General features: G+C 31.3%; 1 protein-coding gene and 1 pseudogene across 1 annotated transcript; one reads left to right on the top strand and one right to left on the bottom strand.

The window, feature by feature from the left end:
- Nucleotides 1–2,937: 2,937 nt before the first annotated feature.
- On the top strand, nt 2,938–3,999 carry LOC126722652 (acyl-CoA--sterol O-acyltransferase 1-like; annotated as a pseudogene).
- Nucleotides 4,000–10,300: 6,301 nt separating this feature from the next.
- Nucleotides 10,301–16,592, bottom strand: LOC126723808 (serine carboxypeptidase-like 40). Its single transcript, XM_050427605.1, has 7 exons — nt 16,078–16,592; nt 14,333–14,440; nt 13,784–14,058; nt 12,093–12,353; nt 11,397–11,608; nt 10,782–10,887; nt 10,301–10,616 (listed from the first exon to the last, which is right to left on the bottom strand). Exons 1-7 carry the CDS (start codon nt 16,463–16,465, stop codon nt 10,461–10,463), a joined length of 1,506 nt encoding a protein of 501 aa, XP_050283562.1. The 5' UTR covers nt 16,466–16,592; the 3' UTR covers nt 10,301–10,460.
- Between the last annotated feature and the right edge of the window lie 2,089 nt (nt 16,593–18,681).

Here is an 18,681-nt window from a genome sequence, read left to right as displayed (position 1 = left end):
AAGATTTAGTAAGTCTAGTAGTAGTATTATGTATAGAACTCTTAAATGTTTTGTCCCATGATAAAACAAAAGGCAGCCCCGACTTAATACACTCTAACACTAAAGAAAACAATTGAGAGATTCAACACTTTTTAAACATAAACTATCACTTTTATTTTTTGAAAAAAAAAACTTTTATCTTGTACCTGAATTTCAGCATGTTTATTCATGGAATTTTGAAAGTTTATTCTTTTTTTTTTTTTTTGTTCATGCAATTTCAATTGTTTGTGGCTTTTATATTTTATACACAACAATAAAGCCATAGTCTCAATATTTTCACAATAAATTCATCACAAAGCTAAGTGACAAACTGATATTGGTAAACAAAAGATATGTCAATGGTACGCCGAGATGACAAATGGTTTAAACTTTGACTTTCTGCTATGAACTCAAATTTAAACCATTTATAGAATAGAGAAGAAAAAGGCGAAATTCTATATATGTTTTGAAAGCAATTAAAGTAGTGTATAAACAACTTTACATGATTATCGAAATTGTCTTTAAATCTTGCCCCTCCCTGAAGTGAAATCCTGGCTTCACCACTACATAAAACCCTTCACAAGCAACTCACTTGTGTTCACAATAAGAACTTCTAAGTTCTAACTGACTTTAAGGACCCTCTTTGAAGGTTTGAATACTGGAGTGACACACTAGTTGAATGATTCTATGGCTTCAACCCTTAAAGCACTAATATGGTAGCAAAATCTTTGCAAATTAATATCTTCTTTCTAAATTAACTCACGGGTTGATCAATCTCAGTCATAGATTCTCTCATGTGTTATGCATGGCTACAACATCTTTAAACCTTGATAAGGAGTGTTAATGACGTACATTTAGATGTTGTTCATGTAGGGCACAAAAATGTAGGCTAGTTATTGACTTCAATTAAGTTGCATTAATCGAAAAGCTGTCGAAAATATTCTTTTAGTCAATTGAGTAGCGATCAAATTAAAGTCCTTTCAAATCTTGAGTTCAATCGATCAAAAGGCAATCGAAATGCTAATGGAATGTCTTCTTTGAGTTACATCTTGACAATTTGATCTTGGACACATTTTGTAACACGTTATAAACCTGATAATTATTACGTTGTCATGGAATTTACCAATTTAAACCTAAAAAATATCAACACAAACATGAATGAACCCCTAACTTTTTTATTTTGGGAAGTTAGGCTGGCTTGCCTAGAACGCCCAAGTAGTCCATTAAAAAAAAAAGGCCCCCAATGTTACTATAATTAATAGTTTTAAAAAAAACTAAATAATTTGTAAACTCTATCCTCCACCTTACCCAATTGAAATTCTAAATTATTTAAATATATATATTATAAGTGTGTCCAATCATTACTAACGACTAACTTTCTCTTTCCACCGTAAATTGTCAACATTACCCCCTTAAAATCTTACATTATTACTCACCAAACAATTTATCTTTGCTCTTTTGGTCTCTATCGTGTGAAAAGTTAAATAATATTATTGAATTAAAATTTGAACATAAAAAAATGTCTTACTTAAAATTATTGCCTTAAGCCTAAAACTACATGAAGCTTTCTGTTAAAGTACGAAATCTAATCTCCGCTTCCTCGTCTTTCTACTGGCAAAGCTTCCACCTTGAGGCGGAGGATTGTATCTAGAAATGGAAGCTCTGTCCTCCTCACGCTATCACACCTAAGTTGTTGATGATGGCTCTGCATACTTTAATGGACAATGTTGTTTTAACCTTTTGTGCTAATATGAAAATTAAAATGCACATGGGTGATACAGTATATTACAATAAGAAAATATATGACATGATTATCACGGTGTGTGAATCGCCAAATATATAATGTGCGGAACATATGCGTATTAAAATATGGCATAATTATTGTCAAAATAATTTTCTTTTGTTTAGGCTGAAGCCCAAGATTGATTTTTTTTTTTTTTTTTTTTTTTTTACTGAAATGGTAGAAAAACGTTGGATGATGATCGAAATTTTGACCACTGGTGCTTGGTGGTCATGGCTTGTTTGGTTAATTTTTTTTCATCACTCAATTTTCGTCACTCATCACTCATCACTTAAAATACCCCAACTCCCACACCCCACCCGTTTGGCACCATCACTCAACTTGTCATCACTCAAAATTTTCAACTATTCGTGGGCCCCATACCTGTAACTTGGTGCAACTTTTACTTCTTCTTTTTTCCTTCAACCCCCAATACCTAAACTCACCGAACCTAGTGAAAAAAAAAAACCCTAGAAACCCAAACCCATTGAAAGAAGAAGAAGAAGAAGCCACCTAGTGTGAAAGGAAAAAGGAAAAAAAAAGAAGATGAAGAAACCAAACTCACCGAACCCAGTGAAAAAAAAAAAAAAAAAAAAAAAAAAGGTCAAAAGTTGCGACTGACTTTGACCATGGGACCCAATATGTAGTTTTAATTACAGAAATGCCATTGAAAACAGAGTTATGGAAACTGAAAATACCTAAAATGTGTTTTCAGTTTCCATAACTCATCACTCAAAAATCAGAGAATTGAGTGATGGAAACAATCATCCAAAACCAAGCCAAACAATCATCCATCTATGGGACCCACTTGTTTTGGATGATGGAAACAGAAAATTGAGTGATATCACTTAAAACTCATCCCATCCAAACAAGCTCAATGGATGGGCAGATAGGCAGGCGCACTCTCTAAAAGAGAACTCAATACGAACTGAAGCTTAAGATTAAAGAACTTAATTTGGTATCGTTTTTCTAGGTCAACTTAATTGGCCAAGTTAAAAATTACTATTAACAAGAGAGAAGATCATTTTCCTTTTGTGGCCTTTCTTATGTAAATCTTGGGTCTTGAATCTCATATTCAACTCTTCCACAAACGTTGCAAAGATCAACAAGAAGCAGAAATAAAAAGATCCAAGAGAACAATGGAGGGCGAGATAAACAACTTCATAAAGGTATGATTCTCAGTCTTGGTATGTCTTTCTTATTGCTATGCAATTAGTAAGATAGTCTCCAAAGGTCCTTCAAGACTCCTTTGTGTTCTCCCAATAGCTTGTATCTTCCTCTTCCTTCCTCTTAGCCTCCATACCATTCATCTTGGAGGCACAGCTGCTTTTTTCATTACTTGGCTTGCCAATTTCAAGCTCTTAATATTTGCTTTTGGTAAAGGCCCTTTGTGTTCTAACCCATCAATCTCTCTTGGACACTTTATTGCTCTTGCTGGCCTTCCCATCAAGATCCAACAAAACACAAGCCCAAAACCATTAGAGAAACCCCAAAACACCCAAAATAAGATAAACCCTTCAACACTAAAGTCACATCTAAACGGCCATAATATAATAAACCCACCTCCGAAACAAATAGAGAAACCCAAAAATACCAAAAATAAATCAAATCCATCTCCACCAATTTCACATCTAAATGGCCAAAACAAAGAAAACCCAACTTCCAAACAGACCAAAGAAGGCCATATATCCCTTCTTAATTATGCCATTAAGTGTATCCTTATGGTTATTATGTTTCGTGTCTATGACTACGGTGATCAAATCCATCCAAAGCTCATATTGATCCTCTATTGCTTTCACATATACTTTTCCCTTGAGATCATTCTAGCCATTGTGGCAACCTTGGCTCAAGCCCTGGTAGGACTAGAGCTAGAGCCACAGTTCAATGAGCCATACCTCTCCACTTCACTACAAGACTTTTGGGGTAGGAGATGGAATCTCATGGCCACCAGTATCCTACGTGTCATCGTATACAATCCTACCCGCCGCTCAATGACACGTGTCGTCAGCCACAAGTGGGCCTCATTGCTTGCTATCTTTACCACATTTGTAGTATTAGGGCTCATGCATGAGCTCATTTTCTACTACATGGGGCGCTTGAGACCCACATGGGAGATCATGTGCTTCTTTCTCCTACATGGTTTTTGTTTAGTGGTTGAGATTGTCTTGAAAAAGTCATTTTTTACCGCCGGGGGTGGGTGAAGGTTGCCTTGTCTAATTTCGGGGCCGTTGACATTGGGATTCGTGATCATTACCTCACTATGGTTGTTCTTTCCTCAATACTTCCAGTCTAAGGTTGATAAGGGTTTTGGAGAGTACGCTTTATTTTACGAGTATCTAAATAATGTTACTCATTCGATTAAGGAATTGTAACTAAGTTTTACCTATGTTTGAAGTGAAAAAGAAACAACAACAAAATTATGGAAGCAATAATTATCTCATCCACCTTATAAATCTACAGTTTTTGAGAAATCATGAAGAGTGAGCAGAATATGAAGTAAAATTCTCAAACATAGGGATATAAGGGATAGGGTTAAAACTCCTTGGAGTTAGAAAATTTTATTGTAGGAGGAAATTTAATGTGGTTGGCTGGTTGCCACTTGCCAGATATTGTATTTGCAATTCTCAACAAAATGTAGTTTTGAATTTATTGTAATAATTTTTTTTTTAATTCTATGATATATAGTTTTGACTTTTGACTGAGTTTTGTTACGTGGTAAGTTTTTTTTTTTTTTTTTTTTTTGACTTGCCAAGATTTTTTTTTTCTTTTAAATATTTGCGTAACATAGACTAAGTGGTTAATTAGTGCTGTATGCCAATAATTAATTCTCAGCACTAGTAGAAATTTTAAGGCAAGTTGCATTGCTTTCAATGGGAAATGTAATTTAACAAAAAAAAAAAATTCAAATGATATCTGTAAGACAACTTCTTAGGTTATTTGAATGGGAAATATGAGCAAGGTGAAGTAAATAAAAATTGGGTGCTGACAATGGGTGTTAATGGATTATTTTTAAGAAATTTTTAATATTACTTTTATGGAAGATATAAAAAGTTGTCAAAAGAATTAATTACCTTTTTTTCATAAAAAATTTCTAAAAATAGTTCCTAAACTAATGTTTTAGGAAATTTCTAAAAATTTCTAAAAATTGAGTAATTATTAAATACTCCTGGAGCACTATAAATGCGTACTCCCCCCCTCTCATATAATTGTGGGTCCCACTAATTAAATTTATAGTGGGACCCACAATTCATGTGAGAAGAAAGAGTACGCATTTATGATACTCCCAGAATATTCAATAATTTTCCATGTTTTAGGGCATTCATCAACTTAATTTTTCCATAAAAATTAGTAAAGTGAGAAAACTTTTCAACATCTCACCTTAAAGTTCCTCAAAATCAAGTACCTAGACCATTCAGCTCTGCTAAGAAAGTTTGTCTCTATTAGATAAATACCACAAACACAACTTTTTTATTTAATATTTTTCAAAATTCATTATTGATGTGGTTGACTGAAAAATAGACACAATTTTTTATATGAACTACTCCCTCCATCTCAGTTTGTTTGTCTTCTATTCCATTTTGGGATGTCCCAAAATATTGTCTTGTTTTTTAAAATAAAAGTTTTTAATTTACTAATGTTCCTATTATACCCCTACTTTATTTTCAAAACTATTTGAAAAGAAAACTAACAAATATTTAAAAAAATCAATCTAATTGGGGCACCTTTTTAGTTGTCTCATTAAGAATAACTCTTTAAAAAAAAAAAAAAAAAAAAAAAAAAAAAAAAAAAAACTAATAAATTTATTTAAAGGTAGTTTTGTAAACTTATACATTTTTATAAGTCAGACAAGACAATAAATTATGTTCCCTTAAAAAGTTTATATTTTCAAACAGGACAAACAAATTGGGATGGATGGAGTATTTTTTTTTCCACCGCTCACAGCCAATCATTTCAGTAATTATGAAAAGTATTATGAAAAAATTGTGCATATCATTATTAGTGTAGATCTTTTAATTCTCTCCTCCTGAATGTTGTTGAAATCAAAGTACCCAAATTTAAGTCTTGTGATTAAATATTATCCTAAGCATTGTACCTGATCCTGATCCAAATCATTCGCTTCTAATATTTAGCTGGAGGCCCACTACGTTATCACATTGAAGGTCCTTTAGAATATAGTTTTTGTGTTTGGCCTATGAGTCCTATGGATAGCTCGAAACAACTATTTCTTTCATCAGGAAAACAAAACCATCCACTAGTTACTTCACTAGGTTCTTCATCTTGCTCAGGAATATTTTTATCTTGCTTATCCTATAAAACCAAACTAGCAAAAACTCTTCAACTGGTTGTTTGGAAACCTCCAACTAACCCATATGTTACATTAAATATAGATGTGGAGTCATTAGAAATAGAAATGGGCACTGGATAAAAGGATTTTCTATTAATCTAGGAATTGCAAAAAAATAACCTAGCTGATTTTTGTTGTTCATTATGGACTTAATCTAGCATTGGCAATTAGGTTATAAATATGATAATTTGAAATAATTGATTCACAAGCACTTACTAGGCTAACATCTAATGGTGTACTTACACCAGGCATTGCTATTTTGGTTTCAGACTGTAAGAGTTTGATGGTTCACAACTAGAACATCCACCTCGAGTACATGTTTTGTGAAGCCAAAGTTGTGTGGATGGACCAGTGAAAAAGGGGCCACAAACAAGAGAAAAATACATAAGAATATGATAGTTGTCCCTATTTTGTGTACCAATGTTATATATAAGACTTAATGTATCTGGAATCCCCACGGGAATACCCTACAAATGCTATGTATGTATAAACAATTTATTTAATTAAATAAACCTTCCCTTTTCGACCAAAAATGAAAGAAAAAAATATTTAAGAAAATTATACATAATAGGTCTAGTGTCTAGAGCTTATATCCTCAAACATGTTCATCTTTATTATTCATTTTATCACCCATGAACCCAAAAAAGTGAGAGAGGATTTTTCTATATATATTTTATCTTATTTTTATTTATTTTTTCCCCATTATTTTCTTTTCAGTTTATTATAAGTAATTCTGAATATCTTCTTTGTGAATTTTCCATTTTGTATAGATTTTTTTTTTTTGAAATATTACCCTTCTTTGTTTCCTATATATCACTGATAATTAACAATGGAGAATTAAACCTGGCCCATCAATCATAAACTGAGGCCTACATGAGTTGGGTGTAGTCACTATTGGCCCATTAATGAGACTAGAAAATAAAGCGAATAATGGCCAAGCTATGGTCTGATTCTCTAACTCTTTCATCGGCCAATTTGGCCCAAAAGTAACTTTCTTAGTGTAAAGGAAGAAAATCGAATATTTGTGTCGGTGGGGGAAAAAAACCATCCTAGTTGTCTTTTTCTTGTTCATTAGTGGGAAAAGGATAATCTTGTTTTTCACATGGAGATGATCTATTTGAGAATTTAGTATTTTAGGAATTTAAAAGTGAAATATAATATTTTTATTTAAAATTTAAAGTTCAATTTCATTCTTTATTCGATGAAAATATGATTTTAATGACCTAATTTCTAATCAAATTAAATTAAATATAAATTAAAACTTGTAAAAAGCAAATCATATGATATCATTCGTGATGTTCTATATCAATAATTTGAACACCACATCCTCTTTTTTATTATCTACTTATTAATAAATAAATAAATTTGAAAAATCAATCAATTGACCAAAAACTATGGAGCATGTGGATGGCATTACAAATCATAGGTTACCACTAGCTTCATTTCCATTGACCCATCATATCAAACTCTTAAATCTTAACCATGCACAACCACCTACAACTTTTCAAATTGAACCCTAACCTCCATAAAATTATCATCCACAAACCGAATCCACCCCCAATTAATAATCCAAACCTCTTATTCTTATATGGCATTAGTCCATTATTAGTTTGACATGCTGAGTTCTTTGTTAACTCATCATGTTATAATATAAAGCCCAATTGGTCTTAGGTTTATTGTACTTTGCTTGTACTACACTCATATGTCTGCCTATATAAATGCAATCTCTTATATAATTTTTGTTCGAAATTCACGTACGAGTGAAGTTTCACATTGAATAAAAATTACAAGAAAGAGGTGTTGTCTTCCTCACAACTATAATTTTTTTTTCTAAGTCTATCATAGTTATAGTTTAATACGAAGTGTCAAATTTTATGGTAAATACATTTTCTTTAGAAAGAAAACATAATAAAGTAATGCAACTTTTTTGCTAAGTAATAACGTAATGTCAGTTATTAGCCAAATAAAGAGACTAAACATGGTCCAATCCTATCCTATTATTTATTTGCAAGGCTTCCAGTTCAATATTCAAATTTCAAAACATAATAATAATAATAATAATAAAGTTTTATTGGCTTTTATAGAAGAGGTACAAATTTGGGCCAAATGTGGGCTCGTAATAATGGGCCCAATGGCCGGGGCACAAATCACACGATTGCGTCAAGGTAGGCCCATACAGAAAACGTTTGCCAATTCAGAAGATTTGCGAAGTGCATGTAAAATTTTATTAATTAAACTGGGATACAGTTTAGTAGCAAATAATTAAACTGTGGAGGTGAAAGATTCACCCAGCCAAATTTTACCCTTCTTGGGTTAAACCTCAATCTTTAATCTCCAACGAGAGGGAGAGACTAGAGAGATTATTTTTTTATTATGAGAGAGAGTATTAAATCAGAGGACAATTTAGTCATTTTCTTTATGAGCTAGACACTAGCTAAAAGTAGTGCCAAAGGTCACATACATAACTTCTCCATCAAAGTTAACCTCTTAAATAGACGGAAGAGGTACATTATAACAAAAATCTCAAATTAGAGAGTTATTTGTGCAATTTCAAAATTTGGGAAGACATTATAATTTGGGTGAAAAATCAATGTAAAAGTATAATTTTCCCTTAGTTATATTAGCCTCTTTCCCTATGAATAGTTGAGACTTTTTTTTTTTTTGAGAGTTTTACAACCTATAGCGTCCATTCTTGATGACAGTTCTTTTTCATCAGACCAAGACACCAATCGGTTTTTGGTGTATCTCTTATTTAACTATCAGAAACTTTATCAATTAAGCTAATTGGAATTCACAAGAATAGTTGAGACTTGAGACAAAGAAAAGAAGAAAAAAAAAAGTAATGTATATCTAAAAAACAAAAAGATAAAAGTAGTAGTAATGGCCTAATCTTAGCAATTATGGACTCCGCGAGGTTAATCCCCGATGGTCCGTTGCATATATTCTGAAGATCCAACTGATTTTTGGCCCAAATCTTAGTTAAATGGGTTGCATTTTGTGAAGACTATGGGCCTGCTTCCATATCTTCTCTATTCCTGTCTTCTATATAAATTCATGTTATTCAGCCCATAAATTTTTGGACTTTTACTTATGCACAAAGATCCAAAAGATTTTTTGGCCCACAACTTAGTTAAACGGGCTGCATTTTGTAATTATGCCTGCTTCCAACTTTTCCATTCCTATCTAGTATATAAATTCATGTTATTCAGCAACAACAACCAAAAAAAAAAAAAAACAAAAAAAAAAAAAAAAAGAACTCAATTTGAAATTTTCATCATCCTTAAGATGGTGAAGGGGAAGAGGTTTGATACACTTCTAAATAAACATGCATTACATTATTTAAGTGTTATGAGGATGAAAGGTGCTTTGCTTAGGTATTTTTTATATTTGGGATAGTTTTGTATTCTGAACCTTTTTTTTTTTTTTTTTTTTTTAGAATCCCTCCAAAGATTTTATAACTTAGAAAAGTGGCTTATCAGCCGAAACAAGAGTACTAATGTCTAGAGGAACAGACTTCGTCCAAATAGAGAAAGAAGAATAAAACCTAGCTCTCTTTGCCAAGGTATAAGCAACATAATTACCTTGCCTATAGGTATGAGAGAAACTAAAACTCCTAAGGGAGCTTACATAACACATAGTATCTTTAACTAAGTGACCAAAAGCAGAATGAAATGGAATGAGTGTTCCGAACTTGTTAGTGGATGAGTAATTAATACCCATCTAAAATGAGAATTTTGTACCACAATAACTTAAAATTGTGAGCATTTATATATTTCTAGGAGGTGTAGCACGTAAAGTACATTCAATTTATTCTTTTCATTGATTGATAACTTGTAACTCCATACTATATAATTGTTCAACTTAATCACCATTTGATTTCTCCTTCTGTGCTGAACTTGAAAAGTACCATATAATGGCAAATTAAAACCCCTTGATTAACAAGAAGCTATTACAATGAAATTTGTTTTAGTAAAGGGCAATAGACATGTTGATTGTCCCATGCTTTTTAATGTAAGCAACATATTGATAAATAAATCATATATAGGTGCATCCACTGCCTTTTGAATCCACATTTACAATCCCAATTCCACTGTTGTATGGAAAGGATTATTAATTGAACTCAACATGATTGGATTTGTTGAGGGAAAAAATCAAAATTAAAATAGAATTGTGCTTTGCTCTGAATCAGAATACCAACTTGCTATTTTACTCATGGTTATTGAAAACAATCAGATAAAAAAGTTAGTTGGCACTAGAATTGCAAAGCTGAACCCTAGAACAGATCAATGATATGGCCAACTAAGAGACTAAAAGAAATTAGGATGACCTAGAATAAGGAAGAGGTTTGCCACTAAGGAAGTGACTGATCAAAGAAAGTGCTCTCAGTGGCTGGTAGCTTGGCACTTGATGCCCTGCCCCTCTTACAGTTGCAAATGTTAGGTCTCCCTTATACTTTTGTGCATACCCACCAACCTATAACACCAACAACAACAAAATTATTAAAAGAATGTACATATATGGTAATTCTTTTAGAAGTAAAAAAGACGTATGAAAATACCCGAGATAAAAATGATAGGTAAAACAATAAGTCTTGAGTCATAACATCATTAGAAAGTACTCTAGGAAAAATAAAGTTACCTCTCGGTCGATGAACCACGGATACCATGCAGTCTCTACAGGAAGCATCATTTTGTTTAAAGAGTACTTTGTTGAAGTAACAGGAACCCTTCCATCAGTATCACCGCTGCATTTCACCAAACAAAGACTCATTTCAAATTTGAAAAAAAATTTAACTATCATATATTGATAGGATAATTATATGAAGTTATAATCCACAATTCTTCTTTTGACCTTTAGGCGAAGTAAGCTAAATCATAAATAACCTCTTTTTCTATTAGGGTGGGGTAAGCACTGAAGAATGCCAGTTAGAATTAAGGTTAAGAATTCAAATCAAAAGTCCTTTAGTATTTTATTACACCAATCAAGCTGATGCTTATCTAGTAATTAAATGGATTCAATAGGATTTGATTGCTTCTAGTATTATGTGGTACATAACCTTTTTTATTTCCTTTAAATTCTAAGTAGTGGGAGTTATCAAGTAGGTAGAGAACTTTGTTATCCAAGCAACCATGAACCATGTAATTATCCATAAACGAATTGACAATGATAATAATTTAAGGGTTCAATTAAGGGTTGCCTTTAAATTTTTTCATTCCCTTAAGTCATTAACCATGCCAAAGATGATACTCTTACCTGAAAACCCACACTCGAATGCCATTGGCCATGAATTCTCTCAAAAGGGGAATGATAGTTGATGGGCTATCTATCCATTTTTCAATGACATCACTGCATGGTTCCCAGTCATGTGTGAGTTTAGTAACATTGGCATGCATGGCTTCTTGAACATCAGGCCGATTCAGATAAGCATACACGTAGTAATCACTACATGGATCCATATCCAATATCTGCACACAAAAAAACAATAGAACAATTTATTTCAAATTATTAAGAGCAAATTAACATTCAAATAATTTCATTATATAGATGAGCCCCTCTTTTTAAATATTTAACTTCCAACTTCTAAGATTCATGCAACATGAACAGTGGTTGAAGAAAATTATTTTCCTAAACTACTTATTAAGCTAAAAGCATAGTGTTTATTAAAAATTGAAGTTCTAATGGATCTTAGAAATCATGCGCTCTCTAAAGGAAATAAAAATTACAAAACTTACAAGAACGTGTTAAAGATATTATGGTCTAAGAGATCCAAACTTATTACAGACCCATATACTTGTACTACAATCTACAGCTAAGATTAGGGTTATCTCGCTTATTCTGTAGCGGAGTATATGGACTTACAATAAGTTTGGCCCTCTTAAACACAATACATTACAGTCCTCAACAATCAACAGAAACTTTCATTATCAAAAAAAAAAAAAAAAAACTTACAGAGGCTTTCTTGGGTTGAACTGTGAGATTGGAATTGTGGCACAAGGGACCATAAATGTTATAGATATTAATAGAATCCAAAGATATTGAGGCTGAATTATAGCCTTCATTGCACTGACTAGACGGTTTGGTTGCATTGGGTGAGAAATCACAATACTTTTGTATTTTGTTGTTAGCTTCGTCGGAAATGATAACATGGGTGGCAAGGTAATCATACATTCCCTTTTCGTCAGTGTCATCATTAATCACTGCATTTCCAATCTGCATATATAATGAACAAGAAATCAATGAGATGCATAAACATTAAAATAACACAATCTATTGTGAACTATAGAATATAAATATTAAAGGGAATGAGAGCAAGACTGAGATGCTATTTTTGTTTTTACATTTTTTTTAATCTTTAATCTATATGCATGACTAACTCAACCTCTCCATTTCATAGTATTTATTTATAATTTTACTAACTTATTAAGATTTTTTTTTATTAAAAAAAAACGATAAAAGAATACTTAAACATTCTTGTAACAAAATTTATAATTGTAGAAATTTTGTGCCTACTTGTATAACAATAGCTCAAAGGGGATTACTTTTTCTTTTTCTTTTTTTCCTTCCCTTCTTACTTTAGTTAATATTTTGAACCTAATTTGCACCACAACCCTTCCCAGGAAAACATGATCATCATCATGAATTAATAGTTCTAATTCTACTATTTAAAATATCGTTTCCTACAGCTTACTTTTTTCTTTTTTTCTTTTTTGAGAGTCTACAGCTTACTTTTATTGATAAAATTGTACTTAGAAAAAAAAATCAAAAAAAAAAATTGTACTTAGAAAAATAAGGTCTTAAAAATATATGCATAAACAAATGATTTAAATAAAATAATAACAATAACCAAACAAGCATTTAATCGTGATAAACAGCTAACAAATTTAACAGTACCCAAAGTGGGTAATGGGCCGAATGTGGCCCAGATGGTCCATAGAGTGGTCCAATTCATATAGTAAATTAACCTAATTTGTGACCCAATAATGATGGCCGAAATCATGACAAACTATAGAGCTAACACGAAAGTTGGGAAACAATCAATTATTCTGGGCCATTGGACCAGTCCATACACTGTAAATGTTTTTGTACATTTTTTTTGAGAAGGAAAATGTTTTTGTACTTGCGAGGTATTAGTACTACTTCTAAATATAGATAATAAAATTCTATTCAATTATAATAAATTTGTATGTATACCTTTGAATTGTGACACTTAATTTTTTTTTTTTTTTTTTATCTAATGGTTGATTAAATTATTGTAGTCCTGAATATCATTACACCATGTAAATCAAATCAAACTTTTGTGAGCCATATATGATCACTTGGAAAAAACTATGTTATTTTTATATAGATTATTGTTTTAAGTCATATTTTTCTTTTCCCTTTGTAGTACAAAAAATGAAATTGTGCTTTGCATGTTTTTCACAGTTGACCTTTCTATCTTTGGTGATCATGGATTTCTTAGTTCATTCAAAGTGGAAGTTCATTGAGTTGGACCCACTGTTATCACCATTTTTCTTCACCATCATGAAAATTATAGGAGAAAAAAACAAAAGGCAAAGAAACATGGTGTAACTTCTAAGATTCAATCATCCTCATTGTAAAGCACAAGCATATATTTTTGGGGGAGAGAGAGAGAGACTTACAATGATTCCTTTGAGGTTGATAAGGGTCTTGTTAGCCTTTTTATTATGTTGAAGAATGGTATGAGCAAGTTGAGGAACATAATGCCCAGCATAACTTTCTCCAGAAATATAAAAATCTCTATTCTTGTATTCAGGAAATCTTTCTAGCCAGTTAATCACAAACCAATAACTGTCTAAAGCAGTTCTACTATCTCCACTCGTATTATAATCCGATGTTCTATTTGAGTATGAAAATCCTACCCCAGCAGGAGACTCAAGAAATAAAACATTTGCAGCTGAAAAAAAAAATTCAAAAAAAAAAAATTTAGCTTTCAGATTTGACCAAAGAATGAAAATTAAAATTCTAACTTCTTGCTTGGGCATAATAATAGCAATATAGTTGAATAAGAGATTTTACTTTCAATCTCCGTTTACACCAAAAATTGAATAGTGTATTGGTTTGATGATAAAAAAACAAAAATTATAGAAATGGACGTCATAGGTTGACACTCTATAAAAAAAAAAAAAAAAAAAATTAAAAAAACTAATATTGTTATAAGATAACTATACCTTTATTCCATGCAAATTCATTTGTAAAAAGTGTTTTGCCATCACTAAGTACACGAAATGGTCCGAGCTCTTGCATTGCTCCATAAGCAAGAGATGAACAACCTGGGCCTGTGGAGAAATTAAACAAGGTTTAATCACCATATTAAAACATAGAATTAACTTCTTCTTTTTATTTTTGAACCAAAACTTAGTAATAACAAGGTTTCACATACTATAGAGTATAGATGTAGATAAAATTTCTTTTTTTAGAAAGTAGATGCAGATAACAAGTAGATTAGATAACATGTTATTAATTTGATATAATTATATCTTGTCAAGTATTTATTAATATATTTATCAATCTCAAAGTTTTGGGATTACAAAAACTTGGGATTATTGTTGTCGTGGTCAAATATAATAAACTTATAGCATTTTATTTTTACATGTCTATTTAAATTTATTAAAATATATTCAAAACACTAATAAATTAATAATCCCAATGACAAATCCTCTTTTTATATGATAATAGCTTGCTTTAGGAGCAATTGATAATAGTTGAAAGTAAAAGTTTATTGGGTAGCCATACCTTTTTAAATGAGCTAGGAAGAGCAAATGGGCAATAGCCGCAATAACCATGTTAAAAAAATAAATTATATCTGAATTTAAAGAGGTGATGATACTATAACTTAAAATGCATGCTAAGCTTGACTATTCTAGTGTAAAAGAATGATAAATTAATTTATTAAATCATACATCCATATGTAGTTTTTAATATTTTCTTTATTTTAAATTACAATTTGCAAGATAAAAATATACAACACTCTCGCCGACAAATCCTCCAGATCGAAGAGCGAGTTTTGGGATTTGATTTGCAGAGCTTCCACAAAAGGCAGTGGCACAGATGCCACCTGAGCAATATATATGCAGAGCTTCCACTAAAGGAAGTGGCACAGATGCCACCTGAGCAACATATATATATATATATATATATATAATTTATTTATTTAAAAATAATAATACTTTTTTTTAGAATCTTTTTTAAATAATAATTGAGCAAGAGGGGTTGAAATGTCTTTCAATAAGAGTGTGACAATTATAGGTATTTATAATAACAATAATATATATAGGCAATTTTTTAGGTGGAATTTTTTTTTCCAATCAAGATTTTGGAAAAAAAAATCATTATAAATATTATAGTTATATATACACCGCAATTACAACTTCTCATCTTCATAGTATTAATAATATAGTTATAAATAGGCAAAGAAGCCACTAATCATTCACATTTTTTTCATTGAAGAGTAATCATTCACATTTTTGTACAGTAACACACATAATATAGTTGAAAATGTTCTTATAATAATGATACCTCCCAAACTATTATAGGTACTATCATGCAAAGGTATGGCCTCACTTCAGAGAGAGAGAGAGAGATAGCTAGAGAGAGAAAGAGACCCAAAGAAAGAGGGTGTAACCACCACATAACTAATGATGAATTTTTCAAAAATTCTAGTTCAGGTTCTTATGGCTTTTTTATGGGATATTTTCATACATTCCTATCCAAACCATCTCTGGCTGTCTCCCTCTAAAGGAAACAAAAATGAAAAGAAATGAGAAAAAGTCCAAAACCATAGCCAAGTAATCAAAGAAAAAAGCCAAAAGGATAAGAAGACTCTCTGCATTATACAAACAACCTACATTATTTGTGCTAGCTAGTGACAATTATGATCAGTTTGGAGTGATTGATAGAATAGATGAAAGTTTACCTCCATTGAGCCAAAGAAGAAGAGGCAAATCCTTAGAATTCTCAGCTTCTGTAAGATAGTAATAAAGTGCACGACCAGCTTCTTTATTCACTGTAACATAGCCACCATATTGAGAGAAATTCACTTGGGGTTGTCCAGGCAATCTCACAATCCTATCTTTCTCCTTCAAACCCACTTCAACAGGAACATGATTATCGACCTTATCAGCTTCATCGACAACATTACTTACCTCGAAAGGACTAGTGTCCACACCCAAACTTTCCTTCAACTTTGGCTTGAAAAGAAAATCTAGAGCCTTTCCTACCTTACCAACGCTTCCATGAGTTTGAGCCAAAAGGCATGAAACACTGGAAAAGAATAGAACCCAACAAATGGTTTTACTTCCCATTGAAACTAACAGAGAGAGAAAGAAAACAATGGAAATGGAAGAAGGAAAAAGGTAGTAGGTTTGAATATTGGATCCAAGCTAGTTATATATATAGTAGAGAGTCGAAGAAAGATAGATTGTTTAATTTAGACGGGTGCGTTTCAACTAGCATGAAAGGTTAAAAATGCAAAGAGATCTTCTTCTTCTTTTTTTATGTCACAATGATAATATATGTGGACCAAATTGCTAGTGAATTGTTTGTTGCCATGTGGTTAATGTTGAGACACTGGTTTATCATATAAATGTAGTGTTTGTTCGAACTTTCCTCTACATCTAAAGGCTGTTAATTAGTAAAATTCGGGATTATTTCTTTGACCAAACCGTGAGAATTGGAATTTGGTGCTATATTTAAACTGCAATATATGTTTCCATCTGTCAATTTGTCAATATTACAGAGAAGTTGCAGGCTCAAATTTAAGGTGTTTGGGTGTATTTTGTTGTTATTTTTGGACAGATTCAGTTTTAGAAATAACCCAAAAAAAAAAAAGGAAATAAATAAAATCCCTTTGTAGTTTTACTTTAAAATCCAAAAATCCTAGGTGTATTTTGTTGATCTTTTGGACAGATTCATTTTTATAAAATAAAAAAAGGAAACAGACAAAATCTTGTAGGATTCTTACTTTAAAATCCAAAATCCTTTGAAAGTTTGAGTGTAACACTTAATCCCACATAATATTGTTTGTTAATTAGATAATGCATAAACTTCCAACGATTTTTAAATTAAAACAAAGTTCCTGTGGCATTTTTTTTATATGAAAATACAACTCTAAATATAAACATGTATTATCATGTGAGTAATGCACATGAGGATTAAGTTACACTTAAAACATGGATAGATTTTGTGTTTTAGAGAGAAACCACAAATATTTTTGTGTATTTTTCCTTCAATTTATTAAAAAAATAGTACATTAAAATATTAAATGTGTCTTAACTTGTCTTAGTCAGAACTCAGAAAATTAGTTAACAAGTCCATTTTATATTATCATTTAATGAAATAATGACCAAAAAAAAAGTATCTCTGGTGGAATTGTTTGGTGAGCAATAAGACAATGAAATAAGATAAATTTTCCTTTTTGGTAATTTTTACTAAGTTTAGTGATATTGTAAATTTCTCTATCCGGCTGCAATGCTGTAATTTGTTGTCATTATTTCTTGTGATAATCCTTCATTGCTTTCTTGATACTAAAAACAAAACTAGATTGCAAGTTACATCCATTAAATTTTGAGTTATTTTGATTTTGTTCCCTTGTGTAAAGTTTTGATTCTTTTGAATATTTTTCCCTACTTGCATTCATGCTCTTTAAAAACCGCATAATCTCCAAAATAGTAGCCATGAATGAAATAAGTAAAAAGGACAAAAAAAACTAAAAACTAAATTATATGGATTAATAAATAAATAAATAATTGTTATTGTGGCTTAAATAGGGCTTAAAAACAACATAATTTTGTAAATTTTCGTCATTTTGAGTTTATGTGGCCTTTAATGACCACCTTATCAATTGACATAGAGAATAAGGATGAAATTCAAAAGAATCAAAACACTATAATGTTAGGGATGAAAACCTAAAATTTTAAATTTAAGGAGGTGAAATGAAAATGAGATTGAACTTATAGGGTGTAACTAAAAATTTTAACTTAAAAATAATAAATTACTTTACTAAATTATACATGCATGCATTTGCAAAAGCCATGGACAAAAAAGTTTGATCCAATGTACTATAGGACTATCTGGATAGCCCTTGATTTGCTCTTGTCTAAATGGATTTTTCATTTTTCCATTCATTGCTATTCAATAATTGTGTAGTTTAATGTGAGATGCTAAATGATTTCATATACAAACAACAGCCTATTTTATATAATTGATAGCCATTTATAGTTTTTGTTTTGGTTTTTCTTTTCTTTTTTGTGCTGTTGAAAATACATTACTTGAAATAGACCCCACTTCTATAGACATGAAGAGAAATGCAAGGCAAGAATGCACATGCAATGTGAGCCCTACTTTGAGATTCCAAAATCCAAATAGCTTCTAGAGTAGCCAACATGGTATTAGTATTATGTAATATGCAATTGCCTAATAGAACCATCACTACAAGAAATTTGGTCTTTTGTGACCAATGTTTTAGCGACGACCAAAAAGTCGTCACTATCACGCATACATTAGCGACGAAAATATATGG

Source organism: Quercus robur, chromosome 4 (assembly GCF_932294415.1).
Source record: "Quercus robur chromosome 4, dhQueRobu3.1, whole genome shotgun sequence".
Taxonomy (NCBI): domain Eukaryota; kingdom Viridiplantae; phylum Streptophyta; class Magnoliopsida; order Fagales; family Fagaceae; genus Quercus; species Quercus robur.
Note: the sequence above shows the minus strand (reverse complement) of the source record. Positions and strands in the feature narration are given on the sequence as shown.